The following is a 17,282-nucleotide window of genomic DNA, read 5'->3' as shown; positions in this document are numbered from 1 at the left end:
ATTTGCAATGCAGTAATATATTGGGTAAAAAAAATGAGGAGAAGTAGCACTTCTTCTGGTCTGCTCAATGAGCACATGTGACCTCTGTTTACTATAGTGAGTCTGTCAGCCTCCATAATACACTTAATATCCTTAATACATGCAAGGAATGGATGTACGGCATCCACAGTGATCTAAAATATGAAGAAAGTTATGCATCTCACTGACGTTCATCTGTCTCTGCATCTAGTGCTCATTTACAGCAGTCATCGAGGCTGCGCCTTGGAGGAGAGGGAGGTGGAGTAGGAAGAGGGAGAAACAGGGATATCTCCAGAGGGTTGAGCATCCCTGTGTGATTTGCATGCCTGGCTTTGGCCACAGTGTATTTCCACTGTCACCACATGGCACAGCACTCTGTTGGCAATGCTGAGTGAGCTTGGGATGGCTGCTATGTCTGTGTGTTAGCAACACCCCGCAGTTGCCTTGAGTCTGGGTACTAATGTAGTTCTGCCTGTAGCCTAGTCTGCTCACGTGGGCACAACAAGCTGCTGGTGGGATTACCTGCTTGTTATCTCAGGATAACAGCCCACCCATAGCCCTTCCTAGGGTGCTTATTCTCACTGCTACCGTACTGGTAGTCGTACGGTGCCTAGCTCCCAGCAATCGTAGCAGGAGTGGTTTGTATGTGGGAGCGTGCAAATGAAGCGGGTGATGGGTCAAGCTCCGTGGAACCTGTCCAATTAAGTTGTTTCTTGTGCTATTGGAAGGGCTGCATTGCATAGGAAGATAAAAGATACTCAGACTTACAGACCACCATTGTCAGAGGTTTTAGCCTGACCTCAGGATCTGACAGACATGTTTATCCAGTGTGAGAGAGGCTGGGAGGCACCGCGCGGACCTCTTTGTTCTCAGCTTTTTTATCTCTTTACGTCTCATCTCCCTTCCTTCATCCGGTGGACTGAGATGAAAGTTGCGTGCACCCCTGTGCAAGCTTCCTGATAGATCCAATTAAAATACCTCATCCTTGTAGCATATGTGAGGGTTGAGCCATTGAACATATTCAGCTGGAGGGTTACAACCCTGGAGCTTTTTTTCTATCCTGGTTCTGGGATTACGGGTATTCAAAACTGAGATTGAACACTTAAACTTTTACGAGAAAGGCTGGTAAAACTTAACATGCTCTTCGGTTTTCAGCAAATTTTTGCTCAACGTGGAATTGAATCTTACAATCTTAAATACTATACTCCAGTAAATAAATGTGGTGGAATCCCATTTAATTTGTATGAGTTGCACCCCTAAAGTCCTCTAGGCTATTTGCACAGATTACAAGCCAAAAAGCAGAGGTTTTTTCCTAATTTTCCAGCTGTGCAAATCCATCCTTGGATATTCAAAGACTAAGTCTTGTTATACATTTCCTGTCTCCTGTATCTTGACCAATTGCTAGAATTATCAAAGATCTGGTTCTCAGAGTGTCGTAACTAACAAGTGGGTTTTTTTCATCATATCTTAATCCTCAAAGGCAAGAGATAACTCTCAAAGTAAGAGTTGACTGCAGTTTTCTCAGTGACACTGAAACACATGATATACCCTGATTTGATCTGTCTGCAGGTCCTGAGATTAGAAGGCAGCTGATGATGTTCATTAATGATACCTAGGATGAGGGGGCAATCCTGCTTAGACTCTCTGTATTGATTGTTCCACTGATTATAATGAGATTTTATTTTGCTGATACCGTATGTATATGGAACAAGAAGAAATACACAACAGAGGTCCCATTTTTTTGAAGCGTGACTCGTCTATGCCATCTCTGATTTAAAAAATGAAGTTGCTTTTACAGAAACCATATAAAACCGTTGTCAAGACTTATATGAAATACTGTTGTGTCCTAATAATAACTTCTAGCTGAAAAATCTTGGCATCCTGCAGTTTAGGAAAGGGTTTTAAAATTCACCTTCAGTTTTTGGGCAACAGGCAAAACATGTGGCTCTGTTTAGGAGCTATTTTCGTTAAAGCTTGACAATACAGGATGATAAAATACAGCTGCATTGTTTAAACTTTCAATTTAATTTCTGGTTTGTGTCCAAGTTGTTTCATCAATATGGCGCCATTCATTTCAAAACAAAGCTCTTGGAAGGGTCTCCATTACCCCGCCATTGATCAAGAGGGTGTTAAAATGTAGAGCCTAATTATGTTCCTGGCCTGTTTGGAATTCCAAAATTGGATTTTTATAACTGTCAAATTTGCAATCAGGGTAACTTTCCATGACAATTAGTCAGAATTATTAGAGCTTTTGTTGCCAGGGAGTTATAACTAATGGTGGTGGTTCACTTTTCAAGGCACTGCAAGTGTCAAAGGCAACATATATCTTATAGAATAGCCATTTGACTACAACATTGTCTGTACTTAACTGCACCCAAATGTCTACTACTGTTACGGTCATTTTTATCCATCCTCCAGGGCTGAGTTGTTGCCACAAGCTTTACTGGAAGCTCTGCAGATACAATTAGCTGCTGGGTTCTGCTTTGTTGCAAAATGGGACTTGTGAAATTGTGACATGAGAAAGTTCATCCTTGAAGGTTTCACTCAGACTTAGCTTGGTAAGGGCTGGTACTCAGAAGGCTATTAATGCTGCTCATCTTGGTCAATTATTGCTTTGAATCTTTCAAATGAGCCAAATATAAATGTCTGTACAACCTGTCTGGATGAACACTATCTCTTCTCAAGCTGGCTGATACCTTACTCGCAGTTCAAGCGCCTTCCTGTGTGTGGAATGTTGAGTATGTGCTGAACTTGAGACGTTTGCCCAGAACTTGAGATGTTTGCCCAGGTAGAACTTCCTTCTTGGTATATCTCTACAAAAGTTTAAAAAAAAAAAAAAAAGATTAAGGAGGGCAGGGGGACCATTACAACAAGTGAAAACAAACACAAAGACATATTAAAGCTAACTGAGATATCTACCCTATGCTATCTTTTCCACCCTAGACCGGTATTTTGCAGACGCATGGTGCTTTAGCCTAATGCTGATGCATGAGTGTATGTGCTCACAGAAGAGCAAACACTTACAGAAAAGCTTTCCTTGCCTCGTGTGCAGCATCTATTTGAGAGGCATCTGTTCAAGATGCAGATGACCTTCTGTTGGCCTGTTGATGTCAACAGATTTTTGTCATCAACTTCAAGCTTTAGATCAAGCACTAGGAGTTCTGTCTCATACTGGCAGACAGTGACCGTGTGTTCATCTTTGCATTGAGATAATGAACCACTTTCCAGCAGCGGTTAAAACTTACCCTTTGCCATGCCTGCTGTTCCTCCCACTCCTGCACTCCCCTTTCTGTTCCACTGCCTCAGGCATCTCTGCAGCCGCGTGGTTTAAGGAGTTGATCTCCCTGAAAAATAATAAATTAGTTTTTTTCAGATTGGGTTGGTTTTCGTCTGTCTCTCTCCTATCTGGTATACTGTCCATCTGTGAGGTGCAGACACACTCATTCTAAAAACAAGGGTGGCAACTTCTCGAACCAGTTAACTCACGTAGTAGTGCTGCCTGGTGTCAAACTATCACCTCTGGTTTTAACCGGGAAGCCAGAGCCTGCCTTTTTCTTTTTAACACATACCTAGAACATCTCTGTGTCCACTGACATGTAGTCACCTGAATAGCCACGTGATGTTTTTTGACAAAAAGATCTGAAATTTAGTTTTATTGATACAGGGTCCAAGTTGTTCAAACCCCTAGTCCTGCAGAAAGTTTGCCCTGGAAGAAAGAAGGGATTGTAATCAATTTTGTTTAATTAAATCAACCTAAACTAATTGTCAGCTAATAAAATAGTGTTGGTCAGCTCATAAAACAGAAATGAAGATTAAAAGAGTAGTTGCCATGAACAGGTGGTAACTCTGTTTCCAAGTTAGACCACATTACTCTCTGGCACAGGATCTCTGAGAATACCTCATATTCTAGTTTTTTTAAAAAATGTTTATGAAACTTATAAAATATAGGGCTCACTTTATAACCAATTTTCTATCTCACCTGCCAAGAGCAGCGGGGGTTGAGCCAGCACAAGGCGGATGCAGAGTTTCAGGCAGATGTCCAGAAATGGATTTGCCGCGCAGGGCTGTGTGGAATACATTTCTACCTTTGACTGGCTTTTCTTTTGCAATTTTGGTGATTTAGTTTTTTCTTTCTTGTTGCTGTTACAGAAAAGACCTTGTAAACATTTTTTTTATGTCATTGATCTTGACCTGGCACTGTTGTGCAAGAGGAGAAACTTTGTTTAACTCTGGATGGATCTGGAGTTAGTAACAGGATCCCTCTGGATCTGGCCCTCGGTATTTCTGTTGATTCTGCAATTCTTGCAGAAGGCATAAAACATTTATCTAATTTTAACTGAAAAGGACTAAACTGGAATCTTTATCCGCTCCTCAAAGTAGAAGCAGAACTTGGTGGTTTGTAGTTGCCGTTAGTGGTGCAATAATGAAAGAAAATTTATTGCCTAGTGGTTATTACATTATTTGGTTAACAGTGCAAAACTATGTGGTTCTGAGAATTTTGTTATGGCTTGCAGTTAGTTTGAATGCTCTGTAGTGATGTGAGGCTTTCGGAACCGAAGCGATGTGTTGCACTGTCTGTGACATCCATTTTCTGTGACCACCCATTCCCAGAAATCTCATGTAGGACGTACTTGGTTGCTTTTATGTTAAGTTCTCAAACCTGGTAAGAGACTGAAAGACTAGATTAATTCGCTTCCACATCAGTCCTCCTCTTTCAGAGTACAATCGCAAAACAGTGTGCTGCATTGATACAGTTCTTTGGGATCCTGGCTGCAATGACAATCTCGGTTAAAAGGGGATGCTTCAGGAGAACTCCCCACCTGAGTGTTTCAGCTGTCAGTGCACAAGACAAATGCTATGTGGCCTTGTAGCCTCCAGCATCTTGTCTTGGGGCTTGACCTGGCTTTAATTTTCTGTCACGTATTGCTTTGGGACCTCAGGTTGGCCAGAGTTGGCCTTACAGTTTTAAAGTGTTGAAGCTCAGCTCTTGCTTCTCTGCATGCCTCTTGCATCTGATGCGCCCTTCCCTGACATGGGGTCTAGCTGCTGTCATCCAAGATAACTCATTTCTAGGCTTTTTGAGACTTGCTTGTGATGCTTTCTTTGGGCTAGTAGCTGACGTGGATAACTGAGCTTCCCTCTGCCTCCTCTTGGGGGGCGAAGAGTAGGAGTTCCCCTAGCTGGCTGTCCTGGGGAGGTGGGGAAGGTGCTAGAGCTGCGTCCCACTCCCCACTTGCAATCAGGTGTCTGCTAGCAAAGCAGGTGTCGGTAGCAAAGACAGGGCGCAGAGTGGTTTTGGCTTGTCTTCTGTGAATCAGGGCACTACCATGGCTTAAGACAGGTCTATAGTAAGAGGTATGAGAGTTAGAAACTGTCCTGGTTCCGGTGGGGATAGGGTTAACTTTTCCTGGTATTCCATGCCATGTGAGCCACGCCCACCCTGAGCTGCCGGGGGAGGGGGCAGGAAGTTGCTGCTTAAAAGCGGGCTGGGGCGGCCCGGGTCCGGCCGGCGAGCGGCGAGCGGCGGGGGGAGCGGCGGTTCCGTAATCGCGTTTGTATATTCCCCTATCCGTGTTGTTGTTGTTTGCCTGTTCCCTTTGCTGTTCTGTTAAACTGCCTTTGTCTCAACCCAAGAGTCTTGCCTTTTCTTACGATTCTTCCTGTGTTTGGAAGGCACGAGCGAGCGACACGTGGTTCTTTGTTGCCATCTGAGGCTAAACCACGGCAGAAACCCATCACATTTGAAAGGGTCGGGGCTGGAGTATCTGGAGAGAAGTATCTGTGGGAGGCCGGGACTCCCCTGCATGGCTCCTGCTGAGTTTGTTTGGGAGCTTGCAACTGCTGCTCACATAGAAGCAAAACTGCTCTTGGCCATGCACCAGAAAAGTCTCACTAAGTACCACGTTTTCTATCTTTGCACTTACAGTAACGCTTTGATCCAGCCAGGTTGCTGCCCTGGTTTAGGATGTGTCCCAGATCTCTTGCCTGCTCTCTCCTCTGCAGCCAGAGATGAGGTTGCAGTACGTGCTGAGAGAGCTTGGAGCCAGCTGGCACTGGTAATGCTCACAGGAAAGGCTGCAGCATGGCCATCACCTTCTCCGTACGGGATTTCCTAGGGGCATTGTCACCCGGCTCCCACTGCTTAGTTGGCGGGATTAGAAGTGGTGTCAGTGGTGCAGCACATGCTGTGGTTGCTCATCTAAACTAAGCCATAGTGGGACTTCATGGGAACGTTCCCTTGGGTCCCTGATCTGATTTACCATGTCCTTGCTGAATGAGCATCACTTGAACCCCAAATCTTGTATTAAACCAGATGAAAAGATTCCTCACGTTGACAATCCTGTGAGGGACTGGGGGGGAGGTCCCTCTGCGATAGAATTTCTTTAAGAAAAAGGGATAAGGTAGGGTTGGTGTCCACTCATGGCGGTTTTCTGTTCATCCACATGTCCCATGGGAACAGCTGCTGGGAGTCACACCAGCAGCCAAGTCTCTACGTACTTCTCTCAAAGGATGGCTTTAGGAGGAATGTAACACTGACTGGGACTGGACTCGGCCCGTTATCACTGTGTGCATGCTTTAAAGCTTGAGGTGACGCAGAAGAGCTGGAGGAACATTAAAGCATCAGTCCTCCAAATAAATCTGTGTGGATTTTAGTGAGTATTTGAGGATCTCCAGGGACTCCAGGCCTTGTTCAGATTTGCACTGGTGTAATTGCACCAGCCTCTCCCGTTCCTCCCAGTGAAGAGGGGTAGGAGGACAATAAGCAGTCCTGCTGCTCAGCTCTCAGGGCGCATGAGCAAAACCATCTAGGATCCCGAACTAACAAAAACCACATTCAAAGCAATTATCTGATCTTGTTTGTTTATTTTTAATGTGATGTTTCTAGATGCTGGTACAACAAACACACTCTTGTAAAATCTTTTAACAGTTGTTTGTAGTTAGTATCTTCAAGATGACTTTATGTGTGCTGATCATGACTAATATACATCACTTCAGTGTGACCGCCATCCTCCAGTGCTGTGGGAAATTTTTGGTACTAAGACAATTATTTCCTCAGCTTGTTTAGCATTTTTCTTTTTCCTTTTTTACCCTTCTATGCAAGGAAACAGATACTGATTTGCTCATATATTGTGCTTTCCAGATGAAAGTGCTTTGTGGTTCACAGACTTAAATAATTAAGTCTTCCCTGACCTCAGACTGGTTAACAAAGGCAGTTGGAGTCATCATCTCTGGTTTTACACTTGGAGATGGAAGAATCTCCAGAGGCAAAGTAACCAGCCCAGCTCACAAGCTGCCCCTGACAGAGCTGGGGGCAGACACCCCCTCCGAAGCGTACTCTGGTTTTCTAAACATTAGGAGATGCTGCTGTGCCCGTACCGCTGAAGGCCTTCCCCCCGACTTGATTCCTTCTCTTCTTGTTGTCACAAACTTGTTTTTTAGCATATGCACCAGCCACTGGGAAAGTGCTGGATTCTTCTTTCCATGTCTCAGCCAAAGTAATGGCAGCTGCACTCCCTCCTTGAACCTGGGACCATTTTTTTCCCAGAGCGTGCAATTGAGGCCGTTATCCAAAAATAAAAATAATTTAAAAAAACTCAAACCAACCCCAAGCCCTTTTTACGTTCAACCAGAATGGATTCCTGCAGCCTGTTTCATTCAGTAGGTTTTTCAGTGGTTGCATTTCTTGGAAGCATCATCTCCAGTAGAGGCGCGGGGCCCTTTTACAGGCTTATTTCAGCACTTGGAGCGCAGGAGCGTGTGCGTCTGTGCGTGCGTGTCTTGCTGCGGGTGGGAAGGGGGGGAATGCTGACAGGAGCGCAAACGAGCTGAGTGGGGAGAGCAAAGGCGCTTTCATTCCTTACCAAGTTTTGCTCCGCAAGCTGAGTAAACTTTTTCTCTGCTGAACCAATGCTGTGCGGGGTGAGCGTTTGACACGTTCCCAGTGATAATTGCCTTGTCTCCCCCCCACAGGTTCATCTGGCCGCCAGCACGGTTACTTTTCCAACCAGGACCGTAAGTGGGCAACATGAACATCACGGAAAAGCAGAGCCTAAGAGTGAAGTGGGGTGCACTCCTGGGTGGGGGCCATGGCAGCCAGGGATGCCCATTGCCTGGGGGGGGAAGCATATGGGAGGGGGTCTGCGAGCCTCTGCCTGCTGTTTGCCTCAGTTTCCTCTCAGGTATGTGGAGGGCAAAGGAAAGGGGAACTGGAAATGCCCCGCTCCTCTCAGGTTCAGGGAATTGCCCAGGCAGCCCCCGATGAGCAGCTGGGAAGGGCGTTTTTCTCATTTTCCCTTGGCTCAGTGCCTGAGAGAGGACACCAGGCTCCACAGACCCTGGGTCTGTCCCGCGGTGCCTGTTGTGCTCTCCTCCTTGCAATTAAAACTCATCGCCCTGTTTTTCCTGATCTCCTCATGCTCCTCATCAATATTTGTGATTGGTACGTTGAGAAGAGCCAGAAAGGGGTTGGCTTGATGAGCTGAGTGCTGCAGAGTGCCGAGGGAGGTGGCTGTGACCTTGGTTGCAATTGCAGGCTCTCCCGTGAGGAGAGAGATTCATCAGCCATTGGCATCCAGCAGCCTGGTGTCTCCTCATGTCCGAGTGTTTCTGTGACACTCGTGTTGGAGTCTCTGAACAGCCTCCCCTGAGAAAAGTGAAGTGGTTTTAAAGGTTGAAAGTGAATGAGAGCTTATTTGCTGCTTGCCAGTGCATGAACTCTACGGCTTCAAACTGATGGTAAAAGTGGCTTGAAAGTGCTCTGGTGCATGTGCAAAAGCCCAACCAAGGTTTTAAATTCAACCCTATATCCCAAATGATGGATAATCAATAAGAAGTAGGATTTACATGGGAGTCTTTGTACCTGATGGCCATGTGCCGGTTTTGTGGAAGATGAAAATCATAGAACCTTTGAAGCAGCACATATGCTGAGCAGATGAGTTACTCCAAAGTGCTGGTTTTGTGAAAGCAGAGGTATGCAAGGGCATGAAGAGTGCGCACTGATCGGGCATTAAGAGCTCGTGCTGATCTGCCTCTCTGCTCTCCTTGCTGAACACGCACTCAGCAGGAAAATAAGTGTCCCATAGCCCAAAAGCTCCTGTGAAGCCCTAAATTAGGATGAGCATCTGTCTGTCTGCCCCGGCCTCTACTGGAGAAGTGCTTCTGCTCTAGCTGCAGTTCCTCTCTCTCTCTGTGCTCTGCCCGTGGATGTTACAGAACAAGCCTCTGATTCCACATTCGCTGTGGTTGTTCAGCGTAGAATTGGCCATTCGTCCCAGGTGCGGCTGGAGTGGGGCAGTAGCCAAGCAGGGCAGAGATGGCAGCCTGGGAAGGATCCAACTCAAATCTGCAGCGCTGCATTCCTTGGGTGGGACCCTGAAACTGAAGATGCCCAACACCTACCTATTCCCGGTGCTCACTGCGGAGACCAGAGGGCCTTTGGAGTGCGTAATGACTTCAGGTCCTTCCTTGAAATTCTTAGTTCTTATTGTATCAGGAAAAAATCAAGGTCTGAATAGAGAAGTCAGTCCTAGCCCTTCTGGGAGAGAAGGATCCTTCAGTTCTTGTTTCTATCCTTGTTCTCTTTCATATTCCCTTCCATGGTTGGGGATGCTATTGCTTACATCCTCTCCGTTACTTGGGCATGTCCTGGCACACAAATGCATTTCTTATCACGCTGACCCTTGTATTGGAACTGCCATGCAGAGGAACTAAATGCAATGTCCAAGTACACGTGGGAAGGTATTGTGTCAGCACGAATCACATTTAATTCTTCTGCAGTCCTTACTATTGGGCCCACCACAGGCCAGTCTTGTTTCTGGATTTCTTTTTAAAGTTCTGATTTGTTTCCATGGTCTCTCTCCACTTTGTGCTTCAGTCTCTCCCTTGGTGGCGGTGCCCTTTTCAACATCTCCTCTGTTCTGGGTCTGTAGAGGACAGGAATAGTCCTGCCCCTTGCACATCATGGCCCTTTGAGGAGACAAGATATTAAATTATTTATCCATTTTGCACTTCTGTGCATCTTTAAGGTTTCATCCAGGCAAAATCGAACCGATGCTGTTATCCCCTCACCACACAAAAGACACCGAGGGGCTGGAGCGTGTCCAGAGGAGGGCAATGAAGCTGGTGAGGGGTCTGGAGCACAAGTCTTGTGAGGAGCAGCTGAGGGCGCTGGGGGTGTTCAGTTTGGGGAAGAGGAGGCTGAGGGGAGATCTTCTCGCTCCCTACAGCTCCGTGAAAGGACGGGACAGCCAGGGGGGTCAGGCTCTTCTCCCAGAGAACAGGGGATAGGACAAGAGGAGCCTCAAGTTGCGCCAGAGGAGGTTTAGACTGGATATTCGGAAAAGATTTTACACTGAAAGGGTTGTTAAGCATTGGAACAGGCTGCCCAGGGATGTGGCTGGGGCACCATCCCTGGAGGTATTTAAAAGATGGGTAGACAGTGCTTAGAGGTATGGTTTAGTGATAGTTTTTGTCAAGAGTTAGGTTGATGGTTGGACTAGATGATCTGAAAGGTCCCTTCCAACCGAGGTGATTCTATGATTCTATCTTTCTGCTAACCTGACAATGGGTGTTAGAGGATGTTGGCTGGATTTTTGCAGGGTCTTTTTTTGACAGTGCAAGGAATCCTCCTTATCACCAATTTGGCCTAGGATTCCTCTAGTTGTCCTATGTTTGAAGATATTTCCTTCTATGCTCTTAGTCTTTTAGCTTCTAAACGGTACACTGATTTTTAGGATGTAGGCTAAACGCTTTGGAAGTATGGGGCCAGATGGCAAGGCAGAGGGGCATTGCCCCTAGTGTGGTGGGGCCTCGTGCTCTGAGCTCTGAGGACGGGGGATGATGGTTTTGGAATGCACAACGAAGCATGCAGAAGGGATTCCACAACTTCCCTGGAGACTAGATAACAAAATTTGTGCAGTGTGGGGTGTGTGTGGCACCACATGACATGAGGATTTGCTCTGCTCCTTTTTAGAAGGAAACATGCCAGATAAGTGGAGAATGGGTAGACCGAGGGCAGGAGCACTGTAAAATCAGTTCCTTCCAACTGCAATGTTCATGAACTTGGATATAGGTCGGACCAAAAGGGAATAACGAAGGCTAAAAATTAGGCCTGTTTTAAGTTGCAGTAGAGATCTGGCTGCAGATGCTTTTCTATCTTTTCAGGTTAAAGAAGTTGAAAATGTTCTAATGCAAATGCCTGGATTGCTCAAATTTTGTCATGGGCTTTTTCTACCTTAGGAGGTAGAATACCTTAGGAGTGTTGCTCCTGGCATCTGGCCCACTGCCCTGGGCGAGGTGGGAAGGTAATAAATACAGTGTTCTGCTTACACACTGGAAGTGCTTCAGTAGCGTGAGCTGCTGCTGTATTTCTAGAAGGTATAGAAAAGGCTGTCTGTTTTCTGTAAGACTGTGACGTTCCTCGTAGGCTCACAAGCACTACAGCGTAGAGAGATCTGCAGATGCTTCTGGCCGCACTCAGGCACTTTCAGCCCTACCCAAGGTGGGTGTCTCTGCCTGGTGATTCCTATTGGCTGTTTCTAAGTATTCAGCCCATCAGAAACTTTAGTTTCAGGGACTAAAGTGGAATTTAAAGTATCTGAATATAGTCCTTTGTGTCAAATCAAATGATTTGTTAAAGCGAGGCCAGATTTGCGGGGAGAATCAATCTTTTTTATTAGATCAACTGATGTGGAAAAAGCAGACAAACTTTCAGGCATATTAACCCTTCTTCTGGCCTGTGTTTGTATTACAAGAATGAAGGGACCTGTCTGCTGGGGGAGACTGTGCTTTAGGATACGCGTTCACACCGACTATTCCTCAACAGACATGGTCTGAATACAGACATGGGTGGCATTTTGGGGCATGCTTGTACACTTTTTCGGGGGGAAAGACTTGTCTCCCTCTGTGTTTGGACACTAGATGTTACTCCACAACAAATAATGGGCTCTGCTCTGCAGCTGACTCATTGTGCAAGTCTGGAGCTAATTACTGAATCCCTCCGTGCCTCAATTTCCATCTGTAAAATGTCACAGATGCCCACCATTCATAAATCGCTTTCAGATTTCCAGATGAGGTGCTGTGTAAGTGCAGAATAGCGTTAGTTTATACATATTGTGCTAGAGTATAATATAAACCACATGCAACAGAAGAGCCTCACAGATGTGTCTCTCTCAACTCCAAAAGGCAAGGCCTGGGCTGATGATTTAGCACAGCACTAATTGGGCTAAAATAGGAGATTGCTTTTGTACTGATGCAATTGTCACCATTAAAGTCCTCATTTACCAACAGTTTTTGGAGATAGCCCAGTTATTTCCTATTGAGGAAAACTGTAGCGTCTTGGGTCTCAAAGCACAGCAATTTATAGCAAATGTCGACGTTTTTATAGCATCCCCCACGCTGGCTGTCCTCACACTTCTGGAAGGGGACTGCTCCATTGTTTATTTTGAATGTGCATCTTGCTTGGCCTGTAGCTGCACTTAGCGCTTTTTTGCTGCCTGCGACCTTTTGGGGCATATCCTAATCTCAAAGCAGAGATTTGACTGAGTCATTTCCATTGCCATTACCGGGTGTTGCATACACAGGAATCCCTGTTTATCGATAAGAAAGCTGTTCCCTGGGCTGCAAGCGAACGAGTGCCTGGCAGCTGTTCAGCATTAAGTCAGTTCTCAAAGTTTAAAGGATTTGTGGGCTGTGAGGGTTTGGGTTCGGGCAATTAACTTTGGTGAAGTGCTTGAGAGTGTCTTCCAGACACATTTCATGGAGAAGGATGAACTTAAACAGTTAAGAGATTTGATTTCTTTAAGTGCCCTCAAGTTTCCTGATGGTGCTGTTGGGGCTAAACTCTCAGTGTGTGTGAAACCCAGAAGCTCCTTTGACTGCAGGAGAATTATAGTTGTTCCTTCCAGTTGCAATCTGGCCCTGTGCTCGCTTGAAAGTGCCAACATCATCCCTATTGCCAGCGGCATCACGTGGCAGCAGGCACCGGTGACCGTGCATTCAGCCTGTGAAGCTGTCCTCTAGCTGTTTAATTTTAAAGCCCTGGTCTGAGCTTGTTTACCAGTGTATTGTTGCCTGGTGCTCAGAAGTGATTACTGATGCTGAGCTGTTGTGAGAAGAAGGTGTTGGGGTTGGGGAGAATGAAGGTGTCTCTGGAGATCTTCAGTTCCTTCTCGGTGTATTGCAGACAAATTGCGCCATTCTGTGTTTGTCCATTTTGGACTCACTGGCTTTTCTCCCCGTTCCTCATCGGTGCTCAGAGGGAGGGTCAAAATTCATTGTCAAATCCTCCACAGCTGTAAGAGTAACATAATATTGGGACTGAGTGCGTGGGGTGACAGGCGTGGGAGAGAAGATTGGCTGACACCCAGCCTTACCCAATGCTTGCCATGTTCCAGGAGAAATCTCCCCAGATGCCGGGCCTTCAGTCGTGGGTCTAAACTTGCCATTTAAGGCATTTTTTAGGAGAGTTTCAAGGTGGAGGCAGCTAGAATCAAAAAATCAAGCTCTTCAAACTACCAACAGCATGATGATTCTTAGGGGATACTTACACTACAGTGTTACTGTTGCGTAGATATCATAAATCAGAGAAAGCACAAATAGGCAAATTGGCAATTAGGAGGGCTCAATCCCACCCGAAAGTAGAGAGATCCCCACATTTGGAAGCATTTGGTGAGTTTTTGGGTTAGAATAACAGGATGGGGGAATTTTGGAAAACATTTTGATTATGGATATCCTCTGATTTTTCATTCTAAAACGAGTTAGAGAAGTAGCCTGGGGTAGCTATTTTGAAGAGCTAAAAATCTGAATCTGAAACGTGCCTGGCTAACCCCAACTGGATATTTCTTTTACTAATTTTTCTTCATCCAGAAGTTAATAAGGAAATAACAAAAAAGAACAAACAAGCAAAAAGAAGCCCTTTGCACAGCCTTGTGCTAGCACCTAATCTGATGCACGTGTTACCTTGTTCTTCACATTATGTGGACCAGATAGATGAGACAAGGGATGTGCCGGGTCTCCCGACTCCCTGCTGCAGAGAAATGTGGAAGGGGTTCCTCTTCCTGCTGCTCAGATCTATAAGGACGATTGCAAGGCTCAGAGGGATTTAGATAAAGGCCAACAAAGGGTAATTAGCAGAATTAGGTGCAGTAATGATCCTCAAGAGACTATCTTGAGGATGTACCCTTGAACTATTTCAGTCCGGCCCCCAAGCGCTGAGCAGCAGTCCTTAGCCTTGAGCAGAGCAGTGGTCTGTTGAACAAGGGCTGCGGGGTGCCCCACGGAGGAGTGAAGTGTGGGAGAACAGACAAACCGTGGTGGGTTGAACCTGAAGCTGAAATGTTGAGCTGGGAAATCAAAGCTTTGCAAAAGTGCTCCTGGTGCTAATAATAATACTACATAGTATTTTGATGTTCAGGGAGGCAAATTCTTCTAAATTCAGGCCATCCTTTTCAGTTGCTTAAACTATTGTTTTCTATATTGGTCTTTCAGCTACTTTTTTGTCTTGGCTAAGGGAAGCCAGTGCTAAATGTTCTGGATGAGAAACCACTAGTGCTTGACCGAACATCTGAAATGTAACATGTTTATGGGTTACAGGGACTTTGTGGAGAGAGAAAGTGTCCAACCCTAGAAGATGTCTTTAGTCTTTGCAGGCTGAAGTATAATAAAACTCAAAGCAGGGGTAGAATTTAATGTCAGAAATCCAAACTGGAAACAAGATGCATATTTTTTATGCAATGGTTAACTTTGGATGCAGTTCACTAAAGCAACCTCGGTTGTCTGGCTCTAGAGTGTCTTTCTGAAAGACATACTCCAGTTAAGCACACATAGTTTGGCTCAAGACTGAGAGAGATTCTCTGACCTGTGATTCACAGGTGCAGGACCAATATTATGAGAGTCCCTCCAGACTTTACGGTGAGCCTCGATTCCCATGTTTCCTTTTGTCCTGTCTGCTTCCTTCTTTCATGTTACGTTATGCCATGTTTTGACTGCATTTTTCCCGATTGCTTCTCCCAGCAGGGAAAAGCAGTCTCTTCTGTAAGGGATGTGAGACCGTCTCAATTCGTGATGAACTTTCAAGCACAGTGGGGTTCCCATGCGTGCTTGGACTGGGGTCAGAAGAGTTAGTCAGGTCCCATTGAATATCACTCCATGTCATAGATCCCAGGAGCGATAGAGAAGTGAGTGTGGTTCAGTGCTGGTGGGTATCAGACACTGGATTTTGGCATTTGGCTAGATTTTGGAGAACTGGACCAGCTAGAGGAGGAGATGGTTTTCCCCCAAGAAGGAGCCCCAGTCCCCGTGGGCTCTGTGCCCTCGGCTTCCTTGGCAGAAAGGCGCGTGGGCTCCCTCCTTTTCATCTGGGATCTCTTAATCTAACTTGCGTATAGCCCTAACTTGCTGTGAGAGGTTTGTAGATATATATTGTTCACACTACCTACGTGTCTTTATTTTCCGTCTTTTTATTTGCTCTGGCATGCTTTACAGCCACGCAGTGGTGAAATGGGAGCAACGGGCTCACGGGAAGGTTGTTTTGTACAGTCTCGGAAGTTCTGAGCGCCCACCGTACCACCAGCATCGCTCGGGAGCACCATGTTCAGCAGCTCCATAGACAGCAAGGCTTTAACAGACTCCTGCTGGGGAGGTGAAATCTTTGTTATCAGGGTCATTTCAGTCTTCAGGCAATTATGCTGGGCTACATTAGTAAAATGTCCTTGGTGTTTCTAAAAATAATAGATAATACATTTCTAGCAAAACGTGTCGCATCAAAATCCAGCCATTCCCCGCTAAACCTTACTCTGACAGATGAAGATGGATTGAACACGGATCTCACAGCTCGCGGTTGCCTGTGAATAAATGATCATGATCTAATTCCATATGCTAACAGAGCGCAGGCTGAACCAGCAAAACAGATCTCTGGCTCTGCGAAAGAGCACAAATCCCCAGGCTGAGAGCAATTATGTATAAAATTAGTTAGTGGTGTGGGAGTGTGCATGTGTGAAATTTTAAATAAAACAATGTGAGTGATGTGAGCTGTTTAAGAATAGACCTGGGTGAATTATGGAGGGGGTTTGGGTCCATTTGCCAAACCAAAAAATTGGAAAGAAAAATTATTTGGGAGAAACTGAAATGGAAATTTTTAGGGTTTTGACAAAACGTAATGACTAAAATATGGTTTTGGGTCAACCCAAATTATTTCATTTGACCCGAAGTGAACGTTTCACTTGAGACTATTTAATTAGTTCATTTCATTTTTAATTTAGGTGAGTTTTGAAATAAATGCTATTTCAAAACTTAAGAATGAAGCGTGTTATTAAGAAAGTGTGAAAATAACTTAAAAAAATCTAGAGAAAATATTGCAAAAATTTAACAAATTGCACCCATTTTTTTTCACTTGAAACTACGTACCAAATTTTATGTGGGTCCTCAAATAGTAGTTGGTACTCCAAAAGTGCATTTTGTGGTAAACTTTCTTTTCACTCGGTTTTCCTCAGCTTTTGCAGACACTTCAAAATCACAGAATATCATGATAATGAAAAAATATTTATCGCCTATTCAGGGAAAAAGAAAGCCTTTTCCTGTTTAAGAAGGTAGAAGAAAGTAGACCTGAAAACGAAGTATGAATATTTTACAAGCAGAAAAAGATCAGATAGCAGTTCTCATAAGAAAGGAAATTTGAGCTGCTTTTAAAAGATAGCCAGTAAAGTTGAGGGTGAGGGTTATTGTAATAGAGATAGAGGAGAGAGAGAGATTACAAATGGAGAAACTTTGGCAGTGATCAGGGTCTCCTAGCAGAGATGGTGAATTATCTGTAATGATGGTAAAAAGGCAAAGATATTCTATAGGTGTTCTGTTTTATACTGATAGGCAGCCTAATAATTCACCACTTACAGGTGAAAATAAAACTTCCCATCCTGCAAAATCCTGATGTGAAAACTGTGGGAGAGAACAAACTGTCTTTGGTCAATGAGACCATCTTTAATTTTCTCCGAGCCTCCAGTTCCTTATCTGTGAGATGTTTGAATTATGCTAACGGCCATCGTGAGCGGGAAGGTTGTAGGGCTTTGTCAGTGCTGGTTTTGAACTGGGTGGTGAAAGCAAGTAGCCTACGGTTTTTGGTAGTTATTGGACTCAGAAAGGGGGCAAAAAGAAAGATGCTCTCTCTCCCTCCTCCCTCCTTCCTTCCACATTTGCTCGTGGGTGAGACCCGGCCTCGCTCAGCTGTCTCTGTACAGCCAAAACACAGGGACGCGGGAGGGTGGTGGTGT

At 45.1% G+C, this 17,282-nt stretch overlaps 1 protein-coding gene across 13 annotated transcripts in view; it reads left to right on the top strand.

Moving 5' to 3' along the window:
* Positions 1-17,282, top strand: part of COL26A1 (collagen type XXVI alpha 1 chain) — a 194,873-nt gene that overhangs the window by 126,285 nt on the left and 51,306 nt on the right. For 10 of the 13 annotated variants that reach the window (XM_054209263.1, XM_054209273.1, XM_054209272.1 and 7 more), the window contains one exon: positions 7,990-8,031. The exons of the other annotated variants lie outside the window; for them this stretch is intronic. In XM_054209263.1, the coding sequence (XP_054065238.1) occupies positions 7,990-8,031 (42 nt within the window). The remainder of the gene's footprint in view (positions 1-7,989; positions 8,032-17,282) is intronic. 13 annotated transcript variants of the gene reach the window in all.

Source organism: Rissa tridactyla, chromosome 7, assembly GCF_028500815.1.
Source record: "Rissa tridactyla isolate bRisTri1 chromosome 7, bRisTri1.patW.cur.20221130, whole genome shotgun sequence".
Lineage (NCBI taxonomy): Eukaryota > Metazoa > Chordata > Aves > Charadriiformes > Laridae > Rissa > Rissa tridactyla.
The sequence above is the reverse complement of the archived record's forward strand: the minus strand, read 5'-3'. Positions and strand labels throughout refer to the sequence as shown.